Raw genomic sequence first — 26,173 nt, forward strand, 5'->3', positions numbered from 1 at the left:
CCGAAGAGTTCCGATTGATTGAGAAGTATGCTATTTTTGTAAAATTGATCCACATTAATTCTCACTTTTGAAGCATCACTCTCACAGATTGATCGTTTTGAAAACTTCATTTATTTTTTGTTGTCTTTGAATGAGCAATTTTTTGCGTAAATGTCTGAAAAGCAGTAATATAAGACGGCTGAAAAAATATTAGATCACAGTCGTTTATATTAAAGATCGAAAATTGATGTGGAATGGTTGAAATGTGTAACAAATAGATACATTTTGGAAGTTTTTCTCATGAATGAGATCTGTTTAATTGTGAGTTATCTTAAATAACTAAACTGAAGACATTGTTGCCAAAATCAGCTTATTCTGATGCAAGAAAACTAGAAAAATGTCAACAAGTTTTATTTTTGAACGTGCAGGTATAATGTCATACCCCACCAATTGCTGCAAAAACTCATTAACCATATATTTGTATAACGTTACTACCACGTACACACTGAAATGGTGCCATGTTATCAATGTTTTAACAGAAAATAGTTCGAACTGTGTTCGTTTTCACCACTATTTAGAAAAACAAAAAAGATCACAGCAATCATGTTTATACTTTGCATGCGTAGTACACATCTCATTAAATATCGTAGACATTCGGATACCGAAATAAAATGAATAGTCTTTCCTACCACAGACACATTTATCGTCAAGGAATCTGTCAACTCAAAATCGTTTAAAACTTGTTTGAAACATATACGTTGAAACTTGATTGTTAATAAGGTTGTTTAAAAGCGTTTCGTCAGTATTTCTTCAATTGGAACAAATTTACTTTGTTGTATTTTAATATTATATAATTAACATATTAACCCATCGTATCATACCTTTTACAGTTAAATCTGATTATTCTTGACCTGCAACATCTCCTTTACAAACATTGTATATATGAACAATATTCGGCTTTTTTGTAAAGCTTTTGATACAGTTAGAGTTGACGTATTCAAAGTTATTTGATAATTAAACAAGATATTAAATACCCATTTAATGTGTCCAATCGTTTGTAAAAACGAGATTAGACATGCGTTTTTGTTTAAATTTGATGTTTCTTTTTTCTTTAATCAGTTTATACGATTGTTTGTTCTTAAAGGTTGTTTTTATCAAACATATTTTATAGTTTTATTTTACAGTTATTATGTTGGTTTGTCCATTTTGACAAAGTGATTCGCCTATTATTAACCAATGTTTAATGAAAGTTAATGAACTTGTAAAGATGTTGGAGAGGACAAATCTTCAATTCGATAAAATGATTTTGTTGTTCTTTTTTTCGTTTATCAAAATCTCACCTTGTATGTTTACTGCCTATAACATATATCTCCTTCGAATTCATGAGATACATTTATATGGAAGACAGAGGCTCTGGTTCTGGCTACCAAATGTCTGACAGATCATTACCGATATGTTCACGTCAGACATACGTATGTCAACTTTTAATGAAGGAATACATTTATACTATCCCAAGTTCAGAAGTGAAAGTTGTTAAAGAACATTCCCTTCTGTTATTTAAGTCGACTAAAAGCTGCACTCCCACAGATATACCATTTTTACAACTTTTTTAATTTTTGTCTTGGAAAGTGAAATTTTTTGCGTGAATATCTGCAAACCAGTGATATAAGGTTGCTGACAAAAAATCAGATCGTACTTTTTCATATTGCCGTTCGAAATTTAATGTTTTATACAAGATATGCAAAAATGCATAAAACATAATTTTTGGAACCTTAATATCAAAATCTGCGAACCAGTTTTTGTCACCCGTCTTATTTAACTGGTTTCGATAGATTTTCGCTCGTTCCAAGACAAAAAAAAGTCAAAACGTTCAATCTGTGATAGTGCAGCTTTAAGTACATATAACATATATCTGGTTAGTTTGTTTTTGAGGACAAAGACGTTACTTTGGTGGGTTTACGTTGAGTAATGTGTTTGTTGATCTCGTTCCAAAACGTATATGATTGAAAATATAAACCGATATGTCCGCTTGACGTGTTATGTTCTGCAGACAAAGACTCATTTTTGCCGATATGGTATGAGGCCAATTAAGCATAGTTATCATTTTAGCCTTGTCCATTTTGACCCGGTCCATTTTGGATACCATTGTTATTTTGAAAGCTTCATTAATAATCATTTTACGCCCATTAACAATAATTTGTATTGTACTCTAGTATGTACCACGGTATGGGATATAATTGAAACTGACCTTGATGAGGATTAAATGTTTAACTGTTTAACTGTGCATACATATGAGAGATCATTTCTAGAAAATCGGTTTAAATCACTGGTGAGTCTTCACTTAGTATATATTTACCGTTACAGTTGCCACAAATATGAAATTCATTATAAAGATATTTCTATAGTTTAGGTAATGCGACTTTGTATTGTTCTCGTTTAGAGTTTGTTTAAACCATGATCAGTATGCCTTTATCCTGGATCTTGTTCCTTTAAACTTTTCCATCCGTATTCACTAACGTATTGAATATTATTTTTAGACTCAGACTCAAATAACTGAATTCCTTAATGTGTCAAAATATTAATAATGTTTCGATTTTCCCAATTATATATATGTTGAAGAACATGTAATTTGTAACAGGTGCAATGCATTTTAGCCCCGTTTGCTTTTATAATTGCAATTTTACAACAAATTGAGATTTTGGTTTCCTTAGCCTGAGTCTCAGACTAAAACACAATACATAGGTAAATTTGGGCACATGGATTGACCCTGTAGTTTGAATTGTTTCTTTTTAACTAGTAAGAATAAGCAAAAAGGCTAACAAAATGTTTTGTTATTTAATCGGTCTAGCATAGTTGCGTCGGAGTTTAATTTGTTTGCAATATAGCTTCATAAAGCAATATCTAGCTCTGGGTAACACTATATAATACACGTAATGTCCAAGGCTCTTCCATAGACTCTGAAATTGTGTTACAATCCCATTTGGTGTATTTGATATTGCATTTCTAATCAAATATAGGACAAAACATCCCATGGACAAAACCTCCTTATAAGTCATTTTTGTCTAGGTGGACAAAACATCCTTAATCATTTTGACATGGTGAACAAATGAGCCTTCCTAAAGCACGAATTCAAATAATATCATGCACCAACTCATTTCCTTAAATTGAATCGCCTCCTTTTTTGCCTTTCGGCATTTACATTTAATTGTTTATTAGACGTGATGGCATTCAGTGTTGTATTCCAAGTGATTACATTTTATTGTATTGTCTACGTACATGACTTTCGACAGTTATACTTAATTGTTTATTCAGACATGATGTCATTCAATGATGAACTTCAATATCAAATTTAATTGAAATTCCTTCGTACATGGTTTTCGACAGTTACATTTAATTGTTTACTGAGACGTGATGTCATTGAATAATGAATTTCAATTATTACATTTAATTGAATCGTCTGCTTACATGATTTTCGACAGTTACATTTAATTGTTTACTGAGACGTGGTGTCATTGAAGTTGCATTTCAATTTTTCAACTCTATTGAATTGTCTCCGTACATGACTTTCCAAGATTACATTTAATTGTTTACTCAGACGTGTTGTCTCCAAGTGGTTAAATTGCGCTTTGTCACGGTATATTCAAGTATCAGAAATATTTTAACATCTGTGTTGATTAGTTACAAATATTGTTAGTAAAAATTCATTATAATGATACACCATTTATTTTCAAACACACTATTTTGCATTCTCGGCACCGAGTGTATTATAACCTAGGTTATAATACACTGGGGTGCCTAGGATGACTATTTTGATAAGTTTTTTGCTTTTTGCTATAGATCCATGTTTCTGGTTCTATTGGTCAGTGTTTGTTTGTGTTTGTGTTCTATGTCTTTTGCGTTGACCTTTTACCATTAAAAAGGGTTTATGTTTAAACTTTCGACTACTATTCTTGTTTCTGGAGTTATTCATACAAATATAAACTTTCATTAATAAGGTTAGTACCCATAACAAATAACTCTTTCTGGTTTATTTGATTGCGACAAGGGGGTCTATTTACCAACATTCTGATACAGCATTATTCAAAGGCTCACACCATTCAAACTGATGTCCCCATTTAATAACATGAATTCTCTAACAATCAGTTTTGAAAAAAAATATCAAAAAAATCTTTTTCAGAGAACGGACCTTACTCTCATATTAAGGAAGTTCGTTATGAAGCGTAAACAAAAATGTGTTCCTTTAATTATATAAGTTTGTGTGAAATTGTTAAAATTCAACAATTTTATGTTTAAAACGTTCTATAATTGTGGTATACCCTGATCGATTTGGTACAGAATCCTAGTTCTCATATAGACAAATAAAAGTTATTTCTACCTACCTACCTTATTTGTTTGTTGATGAAAGAAGAAAAAAGACAAGATTTATTGGCCAAAAGGCGCACTTAAAATTTCAAATTTCATTGGCAAAGTAAAGTTTCTTATATTTCTATCTTTGATTGATGTGCTCTATAAGTAAGTTCCAGAAAGTGTTCAAAAATACTATACATAATCCCAGACGACAGGTTTTCTTCATGCAGAGAAAAGAGGTCGTTTGTTTATCTCATCGTAGTTGACAGAACACGGAAATATACCTAGATTTGTGTTTCCTTTCATCTCGATTATATTCCAGAAAAAGACATAGGCTCAGGATGTGGCTGTTAATCTACTTTGTGTTAGACATCCGTTAAGTTATGAAGGGGCTTTGATCTTGTACCTTTTAACAAGGTCATCGTTAATTAGTTGGCTTCTTGCCTTAACCCTGTCACATTCATTGTATTACAAATCATATTAGATTTTGACCAGAGGACAACCCCATTAAATTAACCAAACGCATGAAATACAGTTTTGCGACAGTAAGACAATGGTTCTGACCGATTTGCAGTGCGATATATTAGAAAAGCCCAACACCTTATATAATCTAATAGACAGAACAGAGATAAGACACAATTTAAAATATTTTATCTTCTTTATGGGTTATCCTCTGGTTAAAACTTCATACGATTTTGTAAAGCAATGAAAGCTGCAGGGACAAGGCAAGAAGCAACCTAGTAATATAGACTAGTATTTCGTTATATTTTAAGGAGTTTGTTACAGATAAAGGATAATAACACAGGTGAAGTAAGTCACTATTTGGGTGTTGACCTTGTGCCGTTTAACAAGGTCGTTGTTATTTTTTTGGTTTGTTGACTTCCTCGTAGCTCTTATTGTATTACACATCAAGTTGTAACCAAAGGGTAACCCTAGAAGTCAAACAAACAAACACATAGTCTATAGTTGCATGGCATCACGACTACCGTCAATGGTTTTGATAATAGTTTAATGCAAATTGTTTGAAAAGCAAAATACCTAATAAGATATCTTTGCCTTGAAAACAGATTAAAAAACACATTGACGTAGCAACACTTTTTGGGTTTCATGTTTCCATTCAAACACTTGTTTTATTGGTTTTTGGACTGTTTTTATAAAAAGAACTTTCCTAAATAGTGTTTTATTGCTAAAAACATATTTATGTTTCAAGAAGTATTGTTTAACGACATTGAGTTTTGCTATATAGTTCCCAAGTGTCTGATAAACCATTTACGATATGTCTGCTTCAGACAGAAAAGTGTGTCCCTGTTTTAAGACAAAAAACTTAGTGTCCCATTAACGGACATAAATAGCTCTTTATTGCGCGATCATATTGTGTTATTATATATTATTTTTGTGAGGGTTTTTAAACTTTAATTGAGAATCATACAACACCATAGCAGTTCGTGGCCCAAAGTAAATGCAGTGAAGCTGTGTAGCAAAACAACTACTAAATGTTAATGTAAACTTAAGTGTAACGTAACAAAATGATAAATATATACAATAATATATTAAAGGGAGACGACATGGTAACACATTTTTTATTCACGAAAAAGGTTCTTTCGCACAACTATTTCCAAACGATATGTTGCCGTCACGGACGGTTCATTATAAGGCCGAGTTAGCACATAATAAAAACAAACACACAGACGCACAAAAATGATTGTTTACACACAATCTTACTGTTAGACTCACGGTTGCTGACTGTTAGACTCACGATTGCTTACTGCTAGACTCAGTTTTGCTTACTGTTAGACTCAGTGTAGCTCTTTGATAGACTCACGGTTGCTTACTACTAGACTCACGGTTGCCTACTGTCAGACTCACGATTGCTTGCTGTTAGACGCACGGCTGCATACTGTTAGACTCACATTTGCCTTCTGATAAACTCATGGTTGCTTACTGTCAGACTCACTATTGATTACCGTCAGATCCACGGTTGCTTCCGGTTAGACTCAGGGTTGCTTACTGTTAGACTCAGTGTTGCTTACTGTTAGACTCACGGTTGCATACTGTTTGACGCAGGGTTGCCATCTGTTAGACTCACGGTTGCTTACTGTCAGTCTCACGGTTGCTTACCATAAACTCTGCATTTGTTGAAGAGTCTGGCAATGAGTAGTATTGCAGCGTAATACAAATACTTTGGGTAATTCTTAATGTTTTCTTTAAACGTGACGAAGACCCAAATTATTACGAAAAAAAATATATTGGACTTTTTTAAAGTTTTTGATATATTCAAACACGAGTAACCATGTTTACTATTACTTTACTTCAGACTAATAAAATAGTTCTCTCTAGAAAATAAAGATAATAGTTTCAGATTTGACTTGAATGTAATCGGTGACGCCATTCATCACAATGGATTGAATTCGATGTCTCCATGTTTATCGTTGGCGAAACAAACACAGTATCTAATCGTGTATTCATTTGTTTTGGCTTGTTCGTTCTATGATATGGCGCCAGTAGTTTAAATGTTTTCGTCACAAGTACCTTATCTTTAGTGTCAAAATGAATCTACTGTTCTGCAATTTGGATAAACTGTCCTGTGACGAACACATTACAAACTACTGGCGTCCTTTGGCTGATCATAAAATGTCTCGAGAATTATTATAAAAAATATAATAAACTCTATTCCCTCAACTGTTGCTAATTGTAGGACATTTGATAAAGGGCAAGTGGGTAAATTGAATGAGCATAAGCGTGCTTCATTTCCAAACATACGAGCTTTGAGTATTTCTGTAATCTAATGTCGAGAGTCTAACTGTTCTGAATAAATACATAGAATGAGAGGCAAACTCGTATATCCATTAATTATATTTATAGTATCATATCACATACAAAACTGTAGCCTTGAATATACTGTTTGTATCATAATATACGACTGACAAGAAACTTTCAAATGGAAGTTATTTGTATCTCTAGTTTTAGTTCATTTCCGATGGTGTGCACAATGTGAACACATTTGGTGAGGATTTCGTTTTGTTCTCCTTGTTATTACATTAAAGGGGCTAGACACCACATACATTATTTCCACAAAACAATCCTAAAATTGTCAATACGAGCTAGTATGAGGCCGATAATACATCACTTGCGTCAGCCGAGTGCGCATAATGGTTTTCCAGTTTATATTGTGTATATTCGGCAGGTCATACTTACATTGCATGTACAGATACATATAACAACGTTATTTTTAAATTAACTAGGATTTTCATGGCAGAAAACCCCGTAAATATCGATTGTCAAAAATACGTTAAAACTGCGAAAGATACATATATTTTATGTGATGTAATTCATAAGTAGGTAAGATTTCAATTTTATGTACGTTTCTGACAACTTTCTATTTTTCTTGCAAATGTATTATCTGGCGTCTAGTCTCTTCAAGGCAAGAGCACTGAGACATTTTTATACAATTGATACGTCTCATTCCTGGCGTTTGATGGATCAGCTCTCCTGTTTCAGATTGATATACTCTAAACGAATTAAATTGTTTTCATTTAAGTGATATATCCATGCATTTGCATGTAAATTGATAATTTGAGTATAATTTTCAATCGGTACAAATCTATTCAATTATTTTATACGTAACAAAATATTAATGTACTTGCACATTATACATACCTTTACCATGAGCAACTGTGTTTACAAATCATGATATCAACAATTTGCAGCATTTCGTTTTTTAAGAAAAGACCACAGATTATTCCAATGCCTTAGTTAATGTTTCATTGAAAAGTGTATCAAACGTATTCACAATTAAAATTATTTGCAAGGCAGTTGAATGAACAATATTGTGATACATTGTCTTTTAAAGGGCAATATTCTGTTGTTACTGTTGTTGTTGTTGTTGTTGTTGTTATTGTTGTTATTATTGTTGTTGCTGTTGTTGTGTATCTTGAAATATTTGTTCATAAGTGCACTTCTCATAACAAATATATCCTTAGATTTCATTGGAGATATTCCTAGAACCATGAGGTCCTTCACCTCGGATTTGTTGTTCATATCTTCATAGTACATTTACATTAACATTTAATTTCTGCCTATAACTCAGTTTCAACTAACGGCCAAAGCGACTTTTATTTTTTATGTAGGCCATTTAGGCTGGTAACTCGAGCTTACTTATATTTTACTGACATGTTTATAAGGGTAATGCATGCTACGATCTTAGATTTCTTGCCATACATTTCCTAATTGTTTTTAATTCAACATTCACTTTCTTAAAAATATTTATCTTGTATCATTTATTTTTCAAAACCACTGTTGTTTTAAAGAATAATGCTAGTTACGATTTTCTTCTTAGATTTGTTGCCAAGCATTTCTTAAAAAGCAAGAGGTTTTAGTACTAGAATGTCTAATGCATCATTATTGATAGGCTTAAGTCAGATATAACGTATGTCCCCTTTGAAAGACAAGATAACATTCATCATCTTCAAAAAACACATTCAATGGAACATATAGTTGAAGAACGAGCCTTGCACCCATGCAAAATAAACATTTCCTTTAAGGATTCACTGCAGGACTGGCCAATCAAGTTCCAGAAAGTGAGTTTTTAAGCATATCCGATCTCCTCTCATGACATGTTTCCCAAATACAGGTCGTAAAACTACTTTGGTTAAAACAGTTGATAGAAAACTGAACACATCACATGTTGATGTGTTTTAGATGAAATTCCAAAAGAGTATAAAGTTTAGAATACGTCTGTAGGTGGCTTGCAGAAAATTGAACATGTATTTTAATAGCTGATGGAAAATTGAATAGGTTTATAAATAGCTGACAGAAAATTGAATATGTATGTGAACATGTGACGGAAAATTGAATATGTATTTAATTAACTGAAAAAAATGAGAATGTCTGTAAATAACTCAAAGAAAATTGAATATGTATGTAAAAAGCGGACGGTTAATAAATTTATCGCTGAGAAAAAAGTCTATAAACACCTGTAAACAAATGGCAGCTCTAGCAGCAAAAATACCAGTATTAGTATGTGCATTTTTCATCTTTGATAAATAAATTGTTTATGTTATCTCCAAGAATAAGTTTATGCACACTTAATATATGGCTGTCCTTTAGTGGCTGTCAGGCCTTTCTAATTGAGCCTCTTCATTAAAAGTGAGGTATTTGGGGTTTTCCCGAACGTTTCTAGTAATTCATTGCGCTAGAGCCAAAAACTTAACTAAGTCTGGTATTTTTTCTAGCCCTGTCTTTATGAAAGGGCCGGCCGCTTCGGAGTGTAATACATTTTTAATACTCTTTGATATAGTAATCTGCATTTTTATTGAATATTATGAAACATCTCTTGTCGATTTATTCCTTTTATATTGGGATTGTTTCTGTTGAAGTTGCACGCAACATATGGAAGGATTGAAGTTAAACTAACATCCTAGGTTCTGATTTGGACATCTTGCTTTATTACTTGTACATCTTGCTTCATTGCATCCTTAATTGGTTATTCAAGCAACTACAGTTTTATAGTATCATAATAGCTTACTTCCGGGCTTACTTTCATTTCTAGTTTAGATTTTCAATACCATCATAAGGCTTCAATAAATAAAAATCTTCAGGACGAATACCACATAGCCTAATTCAGCAAACATGTTGCATAAACACCGCAGTTTAAAGATCATTTTTATTTAGCTATTATCCAAGAATAGCAATTCATCACTCGATAATTCCAAGTAGCATGTAGCCTTCCGATGCGTATGAATACATCGTCGACTAAAGACACGTGGGCTTTATTTAGTAACAATGAGACGAGTAATGACTGCCGACTCCTCATATTTTTACCATTTCGAAACGGATTAACAGCACTATATAGGTAAGATATTTACGTAAAGGCGACTTGTTTAAACACTGAAATGTATTTTCCATTATAACTTCCTTAAGACAATCTGTTTACCATTTAACTTACTGCCCTGTTGTTTATATTCATGAATTGTTGGCATGTTATTACTTTCATTAAGCTGTTGATCTAGATCTAAACTTTCATTTTTGATTGTATTTGTAACTTCAGGCAAATCATCATAAGAAATGTTCATCAGTTCTTCGCCGTCTATGGTAAGCGTTCATACTAAAGCTATAACAACTATTAACTAGTGTCTGCACACTATTGGCACCGGGCTGTGACTTAATTATTTAGAACACCAAACATAAATACTTTATATGACTTGATTTGTTAGTTTCCTGATAATTTAACTTTCAACTGTACTGTGGTTCATTTATTTGTTTATAACATGTCTAAACAGATGTCAAAACTATTTTCAAAAAATCATAGAACCTTTTTACCATAATCATACATTCAATATTTCAACAAATACAGAAAATAGAGCACAGCCTGTTTCAGAGAGCAGGAAGTAAATTACAATCTATAACAGACCGCAGTCCATAGATCAAGTGGATATTGATAGGAACGTTACAGGTAACTATATTTCGTTTACATTTCTATTCCTTAACTCCGTGAACATAACAAAAAAAGATATAACAAAATATGGTTGTGAATAAAGTTTCAGTAGACGTATTCATATAAATGTTTTAAATCGGTCAATGTTTCATACTGAACATGTCTTATTCAGTTCATTGTCAACATTTAGCAAACAATGAAGTAGTTTAATTTTTATTTTGTTTACAACTTCATCTATTCCTCAGATACATGTCAATGTAACATTGTACAATCAGTCAACCATACCGAAATGAAAATAGTTTTGACATTCAAATAGACATTCAAGTGTGAGGAATGCATACAATAAAATAAATGATAAGCTTGTGAAAGTAGCTTATTGAGTGGTTCACGGTGTTTGAAAATATCTAATGCATAGAAGTATATTTGAACTGTTTCATGCCCAATATTTGAGGAAACAAGTCATACTATGAAAGTAGTAAAAAGGTCGTTCCATAAATGCCAATATCACATACATAAAACGTGTTTACCTGTGGCACTGTGTGTTTCTCTGGCTTGGTATGTGAAACGCCTTGTGCCTATGGTGAATGGGCTTGTTCCTTCAGATTTCCTTTTGAGCGTTTAAAATTAAAATTAACTTGACAAAATGACTATGTTGAGCAAAAGTTGTGGGTTTGTTTTAAAAACAGGAAAAACATGAATTGATTATATTTTGTATGCTTATTTAAGCTCTATCTTCAACAGGTAATATGCTAGTTAAAATTGATATTGAGACCTGCAATCAAGTGTTGGTCTCGAACCATTGCATTGAGCTTTGAAAGATTTTGGAATTATTTAAACGCGAAACAAGGTAAAGTACTTTCTTAAACTTCAGATTTCTTGTTTCACTGTGTTTGTACATGAAATTTGTTCGTTGGAATATTTATTTGTTCACACAGTGAGTTATTGGCGATTTCTTACCTCTGTATTCCTGTCTTCTATTGATATGGACGTAATGGAACAGTTTTCAAAGCACGAAGTTTCAGTTTGTCTTTAAAATCGACAAAATGAGTTGTGAATCGAGCGTTTTTTTATGTCTGGTCGGCCATCTTGATTCTGGTAACTGAGACGGTAAATCAATTTACCCACCTCTTGGAGGAGGGCAAATATTACCGCGGTAAATAGCTTGGTAAAATCTTAATTTTGTTTTATACAATTGATTACCGCCAATTTACCAGGAAAATTACCGCCGGTAAAATATTACCCTGGGTAAATCTGTTTATACAATTGGCTGCTGAATGGTATATACTTTACAACCAGCAATCAATAAACGAAGAACCTTCATTTTTTATGCGACATTTACGTAATCACACCCACCAAATATACATACAGCAGATTACATGTGTTCATTTTATCTCTAAATAACAGTGCCTAGTTGTATGATCATGGCAAGAAATGCACAAAACACGACCCTGGTGGTAGCGGCTTTTGATTTGGGAACCACATACAGCGGTTATGCTTTCTCCTTCCGAGACGACCCAAACAAGATTCAAACTAACCAGAATTGGTATGCAGGGGGAGGGGCTTCTCGACTGGTGTCATTAAAGACACCTACATCCGTTCTTCTAAACCCCAACGGAGAGTTTGATTCGTTTGGATTTGAGGCCGAGGACAAGTACGCAACCCTAGCTGAAGACGATGAGCACCTCGGCTGGAGGCTTTTCCGCAGATTTAAAATGGTTTTGCATAGCAATGAGGTATGTAATTAATCTCCCCCCACTAATAGTGTATGCTGTTATAATTCCTTCTAACTACTGTGATTGTCCCTGTTTTATTGTACTAGAAAGATTATTGAAAATAAAAAATAGTTACCTCATAAACTTGAATGGATGAATATTCAATGAATATAGCAGGGTGACTTTCAGTGTTTTTTATAGGGTAGGTGGTACCGAGAGTAAAACATAGAATTCAATTTACCGAATTGTTTGGCAAAGTCTGTAGAATATAAAACTGTCAGCATAAATTACCAGCGTTTGAAGTGGGCTGAGAAATATAAGATGACGTCCAAAGTGCAATAAATAAATGGTCATGCAATAAATCCAAATTAATTCTTACACGGATATTGCTCCTCCGAGTAATGTTCTTTAAATTGACATGCACCATTGACCATTTAAAGGTCAAAGTCATTTTAAGTTCAAAGTGGATATAATACCCTTAAATACGAATCTATCCTGTTTCTTCATTTTATGTTTATTTTTTATTAGTTTGAATATAAAAATGGTGACATAATTCTACATTATGTGTTTTATCATTTAAAGACATATTTGTTCGGTAAAGTTTTCACATTTGTTTGAAGACGTTGATGTTTCACACCACAAAAGTTGAATTAGGGTGCTCGCAGAATTACTACTTCTGTGAGTATTGTATAATAAAGTGTGAATTTGTTACTCTTGAAGAATACCCAAATAAGAGCTATATTTATATTTCTTAAATTTTTCCATGTTCAAGGTCATTTCAAGGTCAAGGTACGAACTACACTTTAACAGGATATATTTTTTCACTAATAAATGAAAGCTCAAAATACAAAAAATCACACAATTGATATGTTTTGCTAATTTGCTATCCTTAAAACGTTTATGTTTGATATATTTACAAAGTGACTGTATAAAATTTATCATAGATATACATTTTTTTATCTCTACCATATGCAAAACAACAATAAATGTTGTTTTGCAATAATCAAATATATATAAAAATATTTATTGCATTTTTAACATTGGATTTTCTATAGCCATTAGTAATTTGGAGCAAGTTGATCTATACATAAATTATGTTTGTGCCTCAAATTGGCATGGTTATAATAACCACACATAGCTTTCTTAGATACAAGATTGACTGCACCATTGATATCATGGATTAAAAAGGCACTTAATTAATGTTTGTAGCCAAATCTGTATTGAATGGACAAACGTTTGGCTTTGATTTGTTCTTGTGTTTGTGTTAGCCCTACATAAGCAATACGATTGGCGAATTGTTTTGGCATTGAGAAAGTTTATAATGAGAGCCACATTTGGGAATTGTTTCGCTTTGAATAGGCATTATGGTTAGGACAAACACACTTATTTAGTGGCTTTGCATGGCTTGCTGGCTTAAAATATGTCTCTGTATTCACTTTGATAATTTTAGTTTATTTGAATCTGAGTACTTAGCATGTATACAGTCAAAATGGGCTTTTGGGCAATCGATAATAATTAAATAGATCAACAACATGATTTTGTTTTGCATTTAATGGGCTTTGATTGAGCCGAGTTAAATAAGTTTAGCACATGATAGTATCAGGGAGTGCTCATCTGAAGTTATTTTGCTACCAACTGGCATTGTCCTTATCAACAGTTGGTATATTGGTCAATGGATTGGCATTAATAAGTGTTCCTGATGTGTTTGTTTTGCACTTGATAAGCTTCACTATGGCATCTGGCGGAGCTCACCGACTAAAAGATGCTCTTGAGTACAGCCACAATGTGTATAATGACTACTATCTTTACACTAGTTTCCTGGATTTATTGCAAAACAGTTAAGCGTTTGATGCATTTGCGCAGTGCATATTGTCAAAATCAACAAAGTGAACGAAAGGTGTTTTCTGCCTATTGATATGCGGTTTGGCGATTATCAAAGCAATGAACATATATATAACGTGACAAAACACTAAATTTGAATAACCTTAACTTAGCAAGCTGAAATTCGAAGTAAAATGGGTGGCACATTAATGACATAATTCTAAAAGGATTTGATTTCAGTCACAATATTAGGTTTACATGGTTGTCTTTTAGTGACTTTATCGTACCTTATATTTTACTTTATTCTGAATTGTTTTCAAGTTGATGCTTGCTCTGATGAGGCTTACATTTTTTAATTTCATAATTATTGATAAATGTTGGGAAACATGTTAGGTAATGGCCATGAAAACTAGTTAAAGCCCCGGTAGAATCGAGTTCAAGTTAACTTGTGTTTCACTGACCGTTCCAAGGCGGTACCATTTATTGATAACGCTATTCTAATGAGTGTTTTGTCAGTTTGTGCTGTTTGTATTTGTGTATGTAGTTTCAATATTTCTGAGTCCCTCGTTCATTGTTGTTTGGACATTTGCATTGTACCTCTTAACAGTATTTATTTTTGAATTTTCGACTATTGGGCTTGAAAATGTAGTTTTCATCGTATAATTGTTTGACACTTATCTTTGTTAAAGCTCGAAATTGGCATGTTTGGTTTTAAATGTGCTTGTTTGTTGCACAATTGTTGTGTTTTAGCCCAACAAATCTGGATTATATATTCATTATGCAGTTGAGTATGGTATGTTCGTCATTACACATGATTGGTAGTAGTCACAATGTCGTGTATACTAAAATGGAATGCCTTATATATAGGCGTTTAGGTCACTTAAATGAAAACTATCAATTCTAATACTTTGAAACTTAGGGAACGTGTTTATCTTATACCCATTTTCACATTGTACCTTATAGATACTACGTCTTTCCTGTGTTTTGGGGGTAAAAACATGAATTTTGATGGATTTTGGTTGATTTTGAGAACTGGACATAGCTTCTTCAATTTTTGTTGGATTGTTGTTTTTCATTTTTCACAGACAATAAATGGATACTGAACTTCAATATATCAAACGGGCTTTTGAGTCACACATTTGGAATGGTATAGGGAGGGTGGGGATATTTTTGAATTTTTGGAATTTGTAATTTTTAGCTAGTCTGATTCTTTAAGTTTTTTGCTCGGGTCACTTACATGCAAACTATCAAAGCTATCAATTTCAAACTTTGGAATACCTGTTCCCTATCAAATGTTATAAATGAAGAGAATAAACCGTAAAAAGGATAAAATCAGACGAGCGTTCAGCACCCGCAGGCGGTGCTCTTGTTTAAATAAAAAAATGCTTGATTGTAGTCATAATTACGAGTTTTAGGACAATGTTAAGGCTTGTATATATCACACTTGTGATAGAAAGAACAATGTGTATTGCTTGGTTGTTCACATAATCGGCTAAATTAAAGATTGAAACAAACAAATGCACTGTTTGCCTTTAGAATGCCACTAATGTGGTATACCTGGCACTAGATGCACTTAATTATATCTATACAAGTACTTATTTGACAATAAAATGGCTATTGTAGGGCATATATGGGATTTGTTTGACATTGATTGTCCTTAAATACAGCTGAAGTGTGGCCTATTCGTCATTTGAATAGGAATTCGTGGCTGACATCTTTGACGCCATCGATATGTCTCATCCCGCATCACATACTGGCAATTTATGCCCCTATAAGGAAGTATTTTGGCCCCCCATAAAATAAATATATATTAGTTCAACATAACTTTTTTTAAAACTAAGACTTCTTTTACACAACACCGTCATGCAAAATGAATAAACATGATTTTCATAAAGCTTAAGATTCATCAAAGATTGCCGCCAAAATTACGATGCCCACCATTACACTAATATTGTTGATATGTACTTGTGGTATTCACTGTGACCTAAATAAATGCCTCGTTTAATATATATATTTATCTCTTCCAATTATTCAGTTTTATGATTATGATTATGATTATGATTATTTTTATTATTATTATTATTATTATTTGATATTTTTATATATATAGTACATGTTTGAGCTATCCATATATATCGATATATATTTACACCTAAACTTCCATACCTTAAATGAACTGCCTTTCGGCAATTGCGTTTATCAATAGATGAGCACAACATCTTTGGATATGTTCGGATCGTAATTCATCGCATAACAATATACATGAACACTATTTATATTGGTTTTGTTTGTATTGTGTCAGCAGGTCCCGTTAAATATAAATCAACATTTCAGAAAGTGTAAATATATTATATTTTATATTTTAAATGTTTAGTTGCCAGAAGTGTTTTAATTCAACGTTTAACTGGTCAAAGTACGCGTGGAGTCCTTCGAACTCCATATACTTTGACCAGCCCAATTGCGTCCATATCCCGATAAGGACATCAACCTCGCAATTCATTCCCTAAATGCAATCAAATGTGGTTAATAATTATGCAATTCAACACTACAAATTCAACTAACTCAGAATTTGATGTGAGACTTTGAAATGCACTGTTTGTTCATCTAATTGCTAATTATCAATCAAGATTAAGTTGTATTTTAAGAGAAACATTTATTTAATAACATTGAAAACATTTCCTGTAATATGAAATGTTGATCAATACTTATGATGTATATGTTATTGACTTTTAGAGTTGACTTCTAAGTGTTTCACCTCAGAATAAAACGAGGAAATAAACACATTTCTTGAGAATTGCTAAAACTATCATCATCCAATGACAAAGGATGTAACAAAAAGTTATGCCAATACATGGCCAATGAAATCGAGACGATTAATCCGCTAGGGGCTGGGCCCTAAATATGTCATTGTCTGGCTTAATCTTATTTATCAGTTAAGCCGGGCTTTCTATTTATATTCCAATCTAAAGTTTCGCAACAATCTTTAGACTAAGTAATAGGTTGCCAAGAATAATAATTCCACAGACTAATTGATAATGAAAATTAATATATTTTATACATATTAACTATTTTTTCTACAAAAATAAAAGGAATTTAAGAAGTAAACAGGTTTTGAGTCGATTACATTGGCGAAAGAAAATAGGCGAAATGGTTGCTATGGCAAACAAAACTATTACTCTGTAGATTTTTTGGAATTTTATATGGTTTATTTTTAAGATTTAAACAAAAAGTTAATACATAATAAATAATGAATTTACTGAGGTCATGTCACAATTAATATACTATGACGGATCCTTTTATAAAATTAGGGGTAACTGCGCCATCTTTGGTTTTGGCTGCCATCTTGGATATACTTTTGTTATGATTTATATTGTCATGTTTAAGCAGTATAACTAAAGTTTTGAATACTGTTTTACTATTTCTTTTGCATTGTCCTTCATTATAGCTACGAAGTAAGATTATGTGCTATTTGATTATTTTTTAGGGTTTTCACGCCATTTCTTACTAGTTGTTGTACTCTTGGTACCACTTGATCAGATACTACCACACTACATGTTTATTGAATGTCGACATTTATGGGTAGTAGGTCAGCATATCTTTTTTCATCAATTGCATATACGGTCCAAGTAACCATGTAAACATGAACACGATATTTTAGGGGCACATGGATCAATTCATTCATACACTCAACGAGAATCACACGTCGTACTCAAATTGGTCACATGAGACATTACGCAATAACTTGGGGGGTAAACCTGTTAACGAGTCGTTTACCTCATATTAATTTCAAAATTTACCAATAAGAGACAAATTCAAGATGTAAGCTTAATTTGGGCCTGCTTCAATTTCAAGATATAGATGTAAAACATTTATAAAAGTAAAGCTAATGTAATTCATAGCACTTGACTAAAGACGTGACGGTGGAGGACTTTTCCGGCAAACATATGACGGCTTTCCCGCTGTTCGTCATGTCTATCAAATACTTGAGAAAGCACTTACTAGAGGCGGTAACCAAGCAAAAGTTCGGAATCTTGGAGACGGACATATTTTACGTGTTGACCGTCCCGGCTATCTGGGATGACAATGCCAAGAGGTTCATGAGGGATGCAGCAGTTGCAGTAAGTCTTTGTTTTAGTTAGGTCCCATTATACAATCAGGTCTATTTTTATATATTAAGCAAGTTTAAGTTCCAATAAGAGAATAGTACTTATGCGTTCTTGATCATATGCCATTAAACGTGGTCTATGTTTAAACATTCGACTACTATACTTATTTCTATATTTTTCATCACATAAATACTGTACAATTGGTCATTGAATAAAGATCGAGTTTTCCGAACAAAAAACAAGTATAAGCTTGTAACCTTCCTTCAGAGAACTTTTAATTAAGGTTTTGCGATCGATAAGTATCACCCAAATGGAAATCCACTTGTGTGCAGTTAAACGATATTCACTTACACACACGCTTGTTATTTAACGCTACCTTTAAAGGTAACGTAGCAAAAACTTACTTAACTATGATTTCATTAACTCGTTAAGAGTAAGCAGTTACTACGCGTCATTCGCTCTTTATTTAGGGTATTGTCTATATCCACTTTTGAAAAGGCTAAAATTGACACAAACCGCCTTAAACTGGGCCTGGAGCCGGAGTGTGCCTCGATCTGGTGTGAAACTTTGGGTATGGACGTTAAATGCGCTGTAGCTATTCATGGATCACACTACATGGTCGTCGATCTTGGAGGTAAGAAATTTTGCTCACTTAAAAGTGATTCTAATTGAAGAACTGTCCTTCATCACTCATTGCTTTAACTGCATGGCTACAAGTATATACTATTTTGGTTTTTGTACCGCTGATGGACAATACAGTTGCATATATGCTGTTTTGGTTTATGTACACCTGGTGGACAATACAGTTGCATACATAAATACTTTTATGGTGTTTGTACCACTAGTGAACAATACAGTTGCATACATATATACTGTTATGGTTTTTGTACCGCTGGTGGATAGTACAGTTGCATATATACTGGTTTGGTTTTTGTACACCTGGTGGACAATACAGTTGCATATATACTGTTATGGTTTTTGTACCGCTGTTGGACAATACAGTTGCATACATATATACTGTTATGGTTTTTGTACCGCTGATGGATAGTACAGTTGCATATATAATGTTATGGATTTTGTACTGCTGGTGGACAAAACAGTTGCATATATACTGTTATGGTGTGTACCGCTGGTGGACAATACAGTTGCATATATATATGCTGTTAATGGTTTTTGTACCACTGGTGGACAATACAGTTGCATACATATATACTGTTATGGTTTTTGTACCGCTGATGGATAATACAGTTGCATATATAATGTTATAGATTTTGTACCGCTGGTGGACAATACAGTTGCATATATATATACTGTTATGGTTTTTTTACCGCTGGTGGACAATACAGTTGCATACATATATACTGTTATGGTTTTTGTATACCTGGTGGACAATACAGTTGCATACATATATACTGTTATGGTTTTTGTACCGCTGGTGGACAATACAGTTGCATATATACTGTTATGGTGTTTGTACCGCTGGTGGACAATACAGTTGCATATATATAAATACTGTTATGGTTTTTGTACCGCTGGTGGACAATACAGTTGCATATATACTGTTATGGTTTTTGTATACCTGGTGGACAATACAGTTGCATTAATATATACTGTTATGGTTTTTGTACACCTGGTGGACAATACAGTTGCATATATATATACTGTTATGGTTTTTGTACCACTGGTGGACAAGACAGTTGCATATATACTAGTGATGAAACGATTATCGAGTACAATCGATTAACCGTCGCTGACGATGCTTTGTCGGCGACAATTTATATTGGTTGTGCAAAATCGATGTCGCTAATGTTACTTCCGGTAACTACGTATTTTTGTTTGTTTTGTGGAAAAGTCAAGTAAATGTCAATTTTTCTTTCAGGTAAATTATCATTGAGTTCATTTTAAGGGAGGTCACGCTCCTACACAAATGCGGTCAATGTAAACACTTTTGCTTAAAAACTTACAAACTCTCCCAAAATTACAAAATTGTTTTTAAATGTTTATATATTTCATAAAACCTTCTTCAATAACCTGTCGCTATGGTATAGTGGGTCCGATCTTACCTACGATGCATTTTGTTTATGAAACCTTTTTTGGTATTGTTTGTAATTAACTTATTTACTTTTTTGTGAAAGTTTTTTGAAATTTAGGTATTCTAATGATATGTTTAATATTACAGGTTATTGAATGTTAAGCTGGTTCACAAATATTTAGTATGCTTTTACATTGATAAAATGCTAAGATAACTTACTTGATGCGCTGTGCAACATTTTGCACATTGATGTGCAATAATTAAGTATGTGTTTTGTTGTTATGTTGTATTTTTCGTTAAAATATTAAAGACAGGAAATGGTTATGGATATAAACTTACTGTTGCAAAAAGCATGACTATAGCATCACACGTACTGATTCCATGTTTAACCATCTAAATGATCGTATTGATACTATGTATAAAGAATGTATTCCTTACTGATATTATGAACTTTCGATTATTGTCCGATAGTAAATCGAAAAGCTTGGTCCGATTCGATTCGATTATCGATAGCAAATGGAGTCCGATTTTCAAACACTTATATATACTGTTATGGTTTTTGTACCGCTGGTGGATAGTACAGTTGCATGTTTACTGTTTTGGTTTTTGTACACCTGGTGGACAATACAGTTGCATATATATATACTGTTATGGTTTTTGTACCGCTGGTGGATAGTACAGTTGCATATTTACTGTTTTGGTTTTTGTACACCTGGTGGACAATACAGTTGCATATATACTGTTATGGTTTTTGTACCGCTGGTGGACAATACAGCTGCATATATATATATGCTGTTATGGTTTTTGTACCACTGGTGGACAATACAGTTGCATAGATATATACTGTTATGGTTTTTTTACCGCTGGTGGACAATACAGTTGCATACATATATACTTTTATGGTGTTTGTACCACTAGTGGACAATACAGTTGCATACATATATACTGTTATGGTTTTTGTACCGCTGGTGGATAGTACAGTTGCATATATACTGGTTTGGTTTTTGTACACCTGGTGGACAATACAGTTGCATATATACTGTTATGGTTTTTGTACCGCTGGTGGACAATACAGTTGCATACATATATACTGTTATGGTTTTTGTACCGCTGATGGATAGTACAGTTGCATATATAATGTTATGGATTTTGTACTGCTGGTGGACAAAACAGTTGCATATATACTGTTATGGTGTGTACCGCTGGTGGACAATACAGTTGCATATATATATGCTGTTAATGGTTTTTGTACCACTGGTGGACAATACAGTTGCATATATATATATATATACTGTTATGGTTTATGTACAGCTGGTGGACAATACAGTTGCATATATCGAGAGCTAAGGTTAACATTTCGCAAATGAAATATATCTTAGTCATTTAATTTCAGGAGGAACAGCAGACATATCCGTACACGAAAGAAACCCAGACGGAACCTTGAAGGAAATCCTAAAATCCAGCGGTGGTCCTTGGGGAGGCATCTTTGTGGATGAAAATTATATGAAAATGTTGGGTCGATTGTATGGGGAAGAAGCTCTTATTCAGCTGCGAAAAACGGAAATGAGTGATTATTTTGATATCATTCGTGAATTTGAACACAAGAAACGATCTTTTGATGCTGTGAAAACAAAGCAGGTTGTTATTCGTTTGTCTGTTTCATTGCGTGACATTGCCGATAAAAATTCCATAACATCTCTAGAGGAGAGAATTGCTGCTTTGGGAATTCGGGAAAATGGCATAACCCCGAAGGGTCCTGACAAGCTGAAGATCGATGGGACAGTTGTCCAATCTTGGTTCAAAACGCCAATAGACATGCTTATTCGGCATGTCAAATCTGCTTTAGCAGAACCAAATATGAAACGCGTACAAACCGTTGTTCTAGTCGGCGGTTTCGGTGAAAGCTCGTACGTTCAGGAGAGAATAAAGAATGAACTGCCAGGCGTGAGGCTGATCGTCCCTGCAGAAGCTGGCCTCGCCGTTTTGAAAGGTGCCGTAAGGTTTGGGCACAACCCCGCCATTTTCTCCTCAAGGATCATGAAATACACGTATGGGATATCAATATACACACTTTTTGATGTAGAGAATCACCAAGATAAGGAGAAGGTGATGATTGATGGAGAATGGATGGTGAATGATTTTTTCTTGGTGTTCGTGCGGGTGAAGGAGGAGGTGGAAGTGGACCATCAGGTGACCTTAAAGAGTTTGCCCTTGACTAAAATAACCCTGACAAACGTCTACAGGACGACACAGGCGTACCCCGATTTTACAACAGACCCTGGATGTGAACTTATTGGAACAATAACGCTTGAAAACAGCTCCGATGTTCCGTTTGAAGAACAGGAAATAGAACACACGTTTTTATTCGGAGATACTGAGTTGCTGGTGAAGACAAAGAACAATTTCTCAGGGAAAGAGGCATTCATGATATTTGAAAGTTTTAAATAAACAGTTTGCCGGGCGATGAGTGTAGAAAGCACATCAGCACAAACATACGTATGCCAGAAAATATGAAAGCGTTTAAGACGTTTGACAAAACTATTCATTAGAAAAGTTGAAAAGTTTTAAAGATTTTTTTTCTGTACATATACATTTATCTTTTTTGTTTATGTCTTCAATGTATAACACATATACACATTTAAACACCATTAATCCGAAATCGTCAGAACCCAAATAAACATTTTAAAATAACGATATTTCCTATTAACAATTTTAGATAATAACAGCGTTCACGATTCATAGATGACGTTAAAGATGGAGTCGTGATGATTGCAATTTTGGTTCCTCACTACCAACATTTTACATTCGGTATGAGTGATCGTCCAATATTCATTTTTGTTAAATTATTTCGTAATAAATTACTTCTCCTGGTTTTCGAATTGTTGCGCCGCTTTACTAACTTTTATTTAATTACCGATCCAGAAATGCTTTCGCGTTGGTTACCAGCACTTCTCCGGAATAAACTGGGTCTAGTGGCAATTATATACACACTACATCACCTAATTAATTCGCGCATTACCTGACATCGATGTATTGATATACGCATGCTTAATGTCATTCTTTTACAAGTGCTTCACTATCACCTCAAGCCAATGCCGAGTGCTATCCCGGTATTGTTTGAAAAACATTTTTTTGATAGAGATAAGGATTTTAAAACCAAATCGAAACCTTATTTGTTTTTTCAAAAAAAAACACAATTTTATCGAAACAGAGTTTTCGGATTTTTTATTAAAACCTTAGTTAAGCAAAGAAGGAATAAAATCGAGATCGAAAAATGATTTCGAAAAAGTGATATTTTCGGATAAACGGTGTTCGGAATAGTGGGGTTTAGTCCAGATGTAGTTGCAGTATTAGGAACGCACTTTAACAGAACATATTCGTAGATCAAATTATTTTATGGATTGAATTTCTAGAAAAGTTTTCAAATGGATAACATTTTGCAATTCATTATTCCCCGATATAATTGAGATTTTTGGAGGGTATTTAATTTGAAGATAACTTTGATAGCAGTTCATATATTTCAAAATGTGAAAAAGATGTCGAAAGTGTATTCCATTGCTAAGTTTTTATATTAGTTATATTCTTTGAACAATCGAATAAAACAAGTTTAAGCTTTTCTTAATGTTTGTATATGTTCCGAAATGACTATTTGAGGTTTTTGACGGAGAAAAGCTGCCTCGAAATCACTTTAATGTATTTGTATAATAATTGATTTTGAGGGTTATCGGGTAAAAGGTCAAGGTCAAAGTGACCTTGAATGATTAAAGGTTGTCTTAGTGATAACTCGACAACGCCTGCACCCATTGACAACAAACTAGACATGGAGGTTGGACCTGACTTGCAGATGACCACTTTTGATTTTTGGGGTCATTGGGTCAAAGTTCAAAGTCACAGTGACCTTAAGGCAAACTTAAGAATTCACTGACCTATGGTCACCAGACTTGACATGAAGGTTGGCCTTGACTAGTAGATAAACCCTATTGATTTTGGGGCTCAGCGGGCCAAAAGTCAAGGTCGCGTTGACCTTTAACGCAAAAAAGTTAACAAAGCTTCTCCAAGTGATATCTCAGCCATGCCTGAACCTATGATCATCAAACTTTACCTGGAGGCTGGGCGTGACCAGTTGATGACCTCTATTGATATAAGGAGTCATTGGGTCAAAGTTCAAGGTGACCTTGAATGCCAAAATATTCTTTGAGTGATAACTCAACAATGCCTGCACCCATAGCCTACAAACTTGACTTGGGGGTTGGGCTTGACCATTTGATGACCCCTATTTATTTTGGCGATTATCAGGCCAAAGGTCAAGGTCACATTGACCTTGAATTATATAAGGTTTTCCGAGTGATTACTCGGCAATGCCTGCACTTATGGTCCTCAAACTTGAATTGTATCTTGGGCCTGACCAGTTGATGACCCCTATTTACTTTGGGGGTCATCAGGTCAAAGGTCAAGGTCACAGTGACCTTGAAAACAAACTCAACCATTCCTGGACCTATGGTCATCAATCTTGACATGATGGTTGGGCCTGACTAGCAGATGCTTCCTCTTTTTTGGGGGTTTCAATGGGTCAAAGGTCAAGCTCACAGTGACCTTTTACACGAAAAAAATAACAAAGCTTCACCCAGTGATATCTCAACAAAGATTGGACCTATGATCATTAAACTTGACTAGGGGGTTGGGCCTTAACTGTAGATGACCCCTTTTAATTTCAGGGGTCATCGAGTCAAGGGTCAAGGTCACAGTGACCTTGAATGCAAAATGCTCTCTTGTGTGATAACTTGACACTGCCTTGCACCCATGGCCATAAAACTTGAATAAAACTTGAAATGGAATTCCATTCAATTGTCCAAATAATTATGTCAGGATGGCGCTCATAATGTTTGACAGACATCTCTTGTTACCAATTAAGTTCCACTCTCTGAACCCATTGTTTGACATCAAAAGTACTCAGAGTGGAATATCAACTATGCGCCATATAAATAGTTCCAAATGAAAATGAGAAAAATAGCTAGCAGTTATCAAATTTTAATTCTGATAAAGAGCTTAACAATTCACAATTATAAAAAAAACAAGTCACAAATATAAAAATGTGAAGTTATATATATATGTGATTTATTGCGGTTGTGAAGGCCGTCTCTCTTCCCTCGACGTTGAAATCTGCTCTGTTATGGCTGTCTCGTAATGCGACTAAAATGTTTAGTATAAATGGTTAAAGCAACAGAGTCTCTTATAAAGTATAAAGATTAGCTTATTTCATTAAACTAACATTGATTTAACAATATTATATTCAATGTAACATTTAATGGTCACATTAGTACCGATGTTAATTCAGAACTAATGGGTTTTAAACTATTATTAGCGCACATCTTGGGCATATAAATTGTAAACATCATATGGTTTTCTAATGGAATTTGACCATTCAGAACAATTAGTAAGAACGTAAAATATTACGGTATAGGACTTTAGACAGTTCATTGTAAACATTTGTATAAATAATTGCTATTTTTTGACGGAATATGTCGTTTAGTAGCTATAAAAGCTTTAATAAGCGTAGGTAAGTTAATGTGTCTATAAAACTATATACTATGGTGAATTACAGTATTGACCTATATTCAGAGTATATATATTCATTCGTTGTGTGTATTAGCGAGTCGGGAGTCGAGAGTCCGGGTGAAGTACAGGGTGAGTCCGGAAGTGTTGGACCCACATGTCATGTATCTAGAAATATGTTATTATGTTA

General features: G+C 33.7%; 1 protein-coding gene across 5 annotated transcripts; it reads left to right on the forward strand.

Annotated features, from left to right (window-relative positions):
* The first annotated feature begins 10,128 nt into the window (after positions 1 to 10,128).
* Positions 10,129 to 24,047, forward strand: LOC128245444 (heat shock 70 kDa protein 12B-like). Of its 5 annotated transcripts, XM_052963593.1 has the most exons (8): positions 10,135 to 10,177; positions 10,373 to 10,416; positions 10,679 to 10,777; positions 11,501 to 11,606; positions 12,164 to 12,492; positions 18,192 to 18,410; positions 18,897 to 19,032; positions 21,824 to 24,047. In XM_052963593.1, exons 5-8 carry the CDS (start codon positions 12,175 to 12,177, stop codon positions 22,876 to 22,878), a joined length of 1,728 nt encoding a protein of 575 aa, XP_052819553.1. In that variant the 5' UTR covers positions 10,135 to 10,177; positions 10,373 to 10,416; positions 10,679 to 10,777; positions 11,501 to 11,606; positions 12,164 to 12,174; the 3' UTR covers positions 22,879 to 24,047. The 5 variants fall into 5 exon arrangements, with proteins under 5 accessions (XP_052819554.1, XP_052819553.1, XP_052819552.1 ...); XM_052963594.1 differs by lacking the exon at positions 11,501 to 11,606 and having other exon boundaries at positions 10,129 to 10,177; positions 10,693 to 10,777; XM_052963592.1 differs by lacking the exon at positions 11,501 to 11,606.
* The last annotated feature ends 2,126 nt before the right edge of the window (positions 24,048 to 26,173 follow it).

Source organism: Mya arenaria, chromosome 9 (assembly GCF_026914265.1).
Source record: "Mya arenaria isolate MELC-2E11 chromosome 9, ASM2691426v1".
Taxonomy (NCBI): Eukaryota; Metazoa; Mollusca; class Bivalvia; order Myida; family Myidae; genus Mya; species Mya arenaria.

Coding starts and splice junctions, on each gene's coding strand:
- LOC128245444 (XM_052963594.1), top strand. CDS start 12,175: ATGATCATGGCAAGAAATGCACAAAACACGACCCTGGTGGTAGCGGCT. Junction 12,493..18,191: donor TGGTTTTGCATAGCAATGAG/GTATGTAATTAA, acceptor TGTAATTCATAG/CACTTGACTAAAGACGTGAC. Junction 19,033..21,823: donor CATGGTCGTCGATCTTGGAG/GTAAGAAATTTT, acceptor ATTTAATTTCAG/GAGGAACAGCAGACATATCC.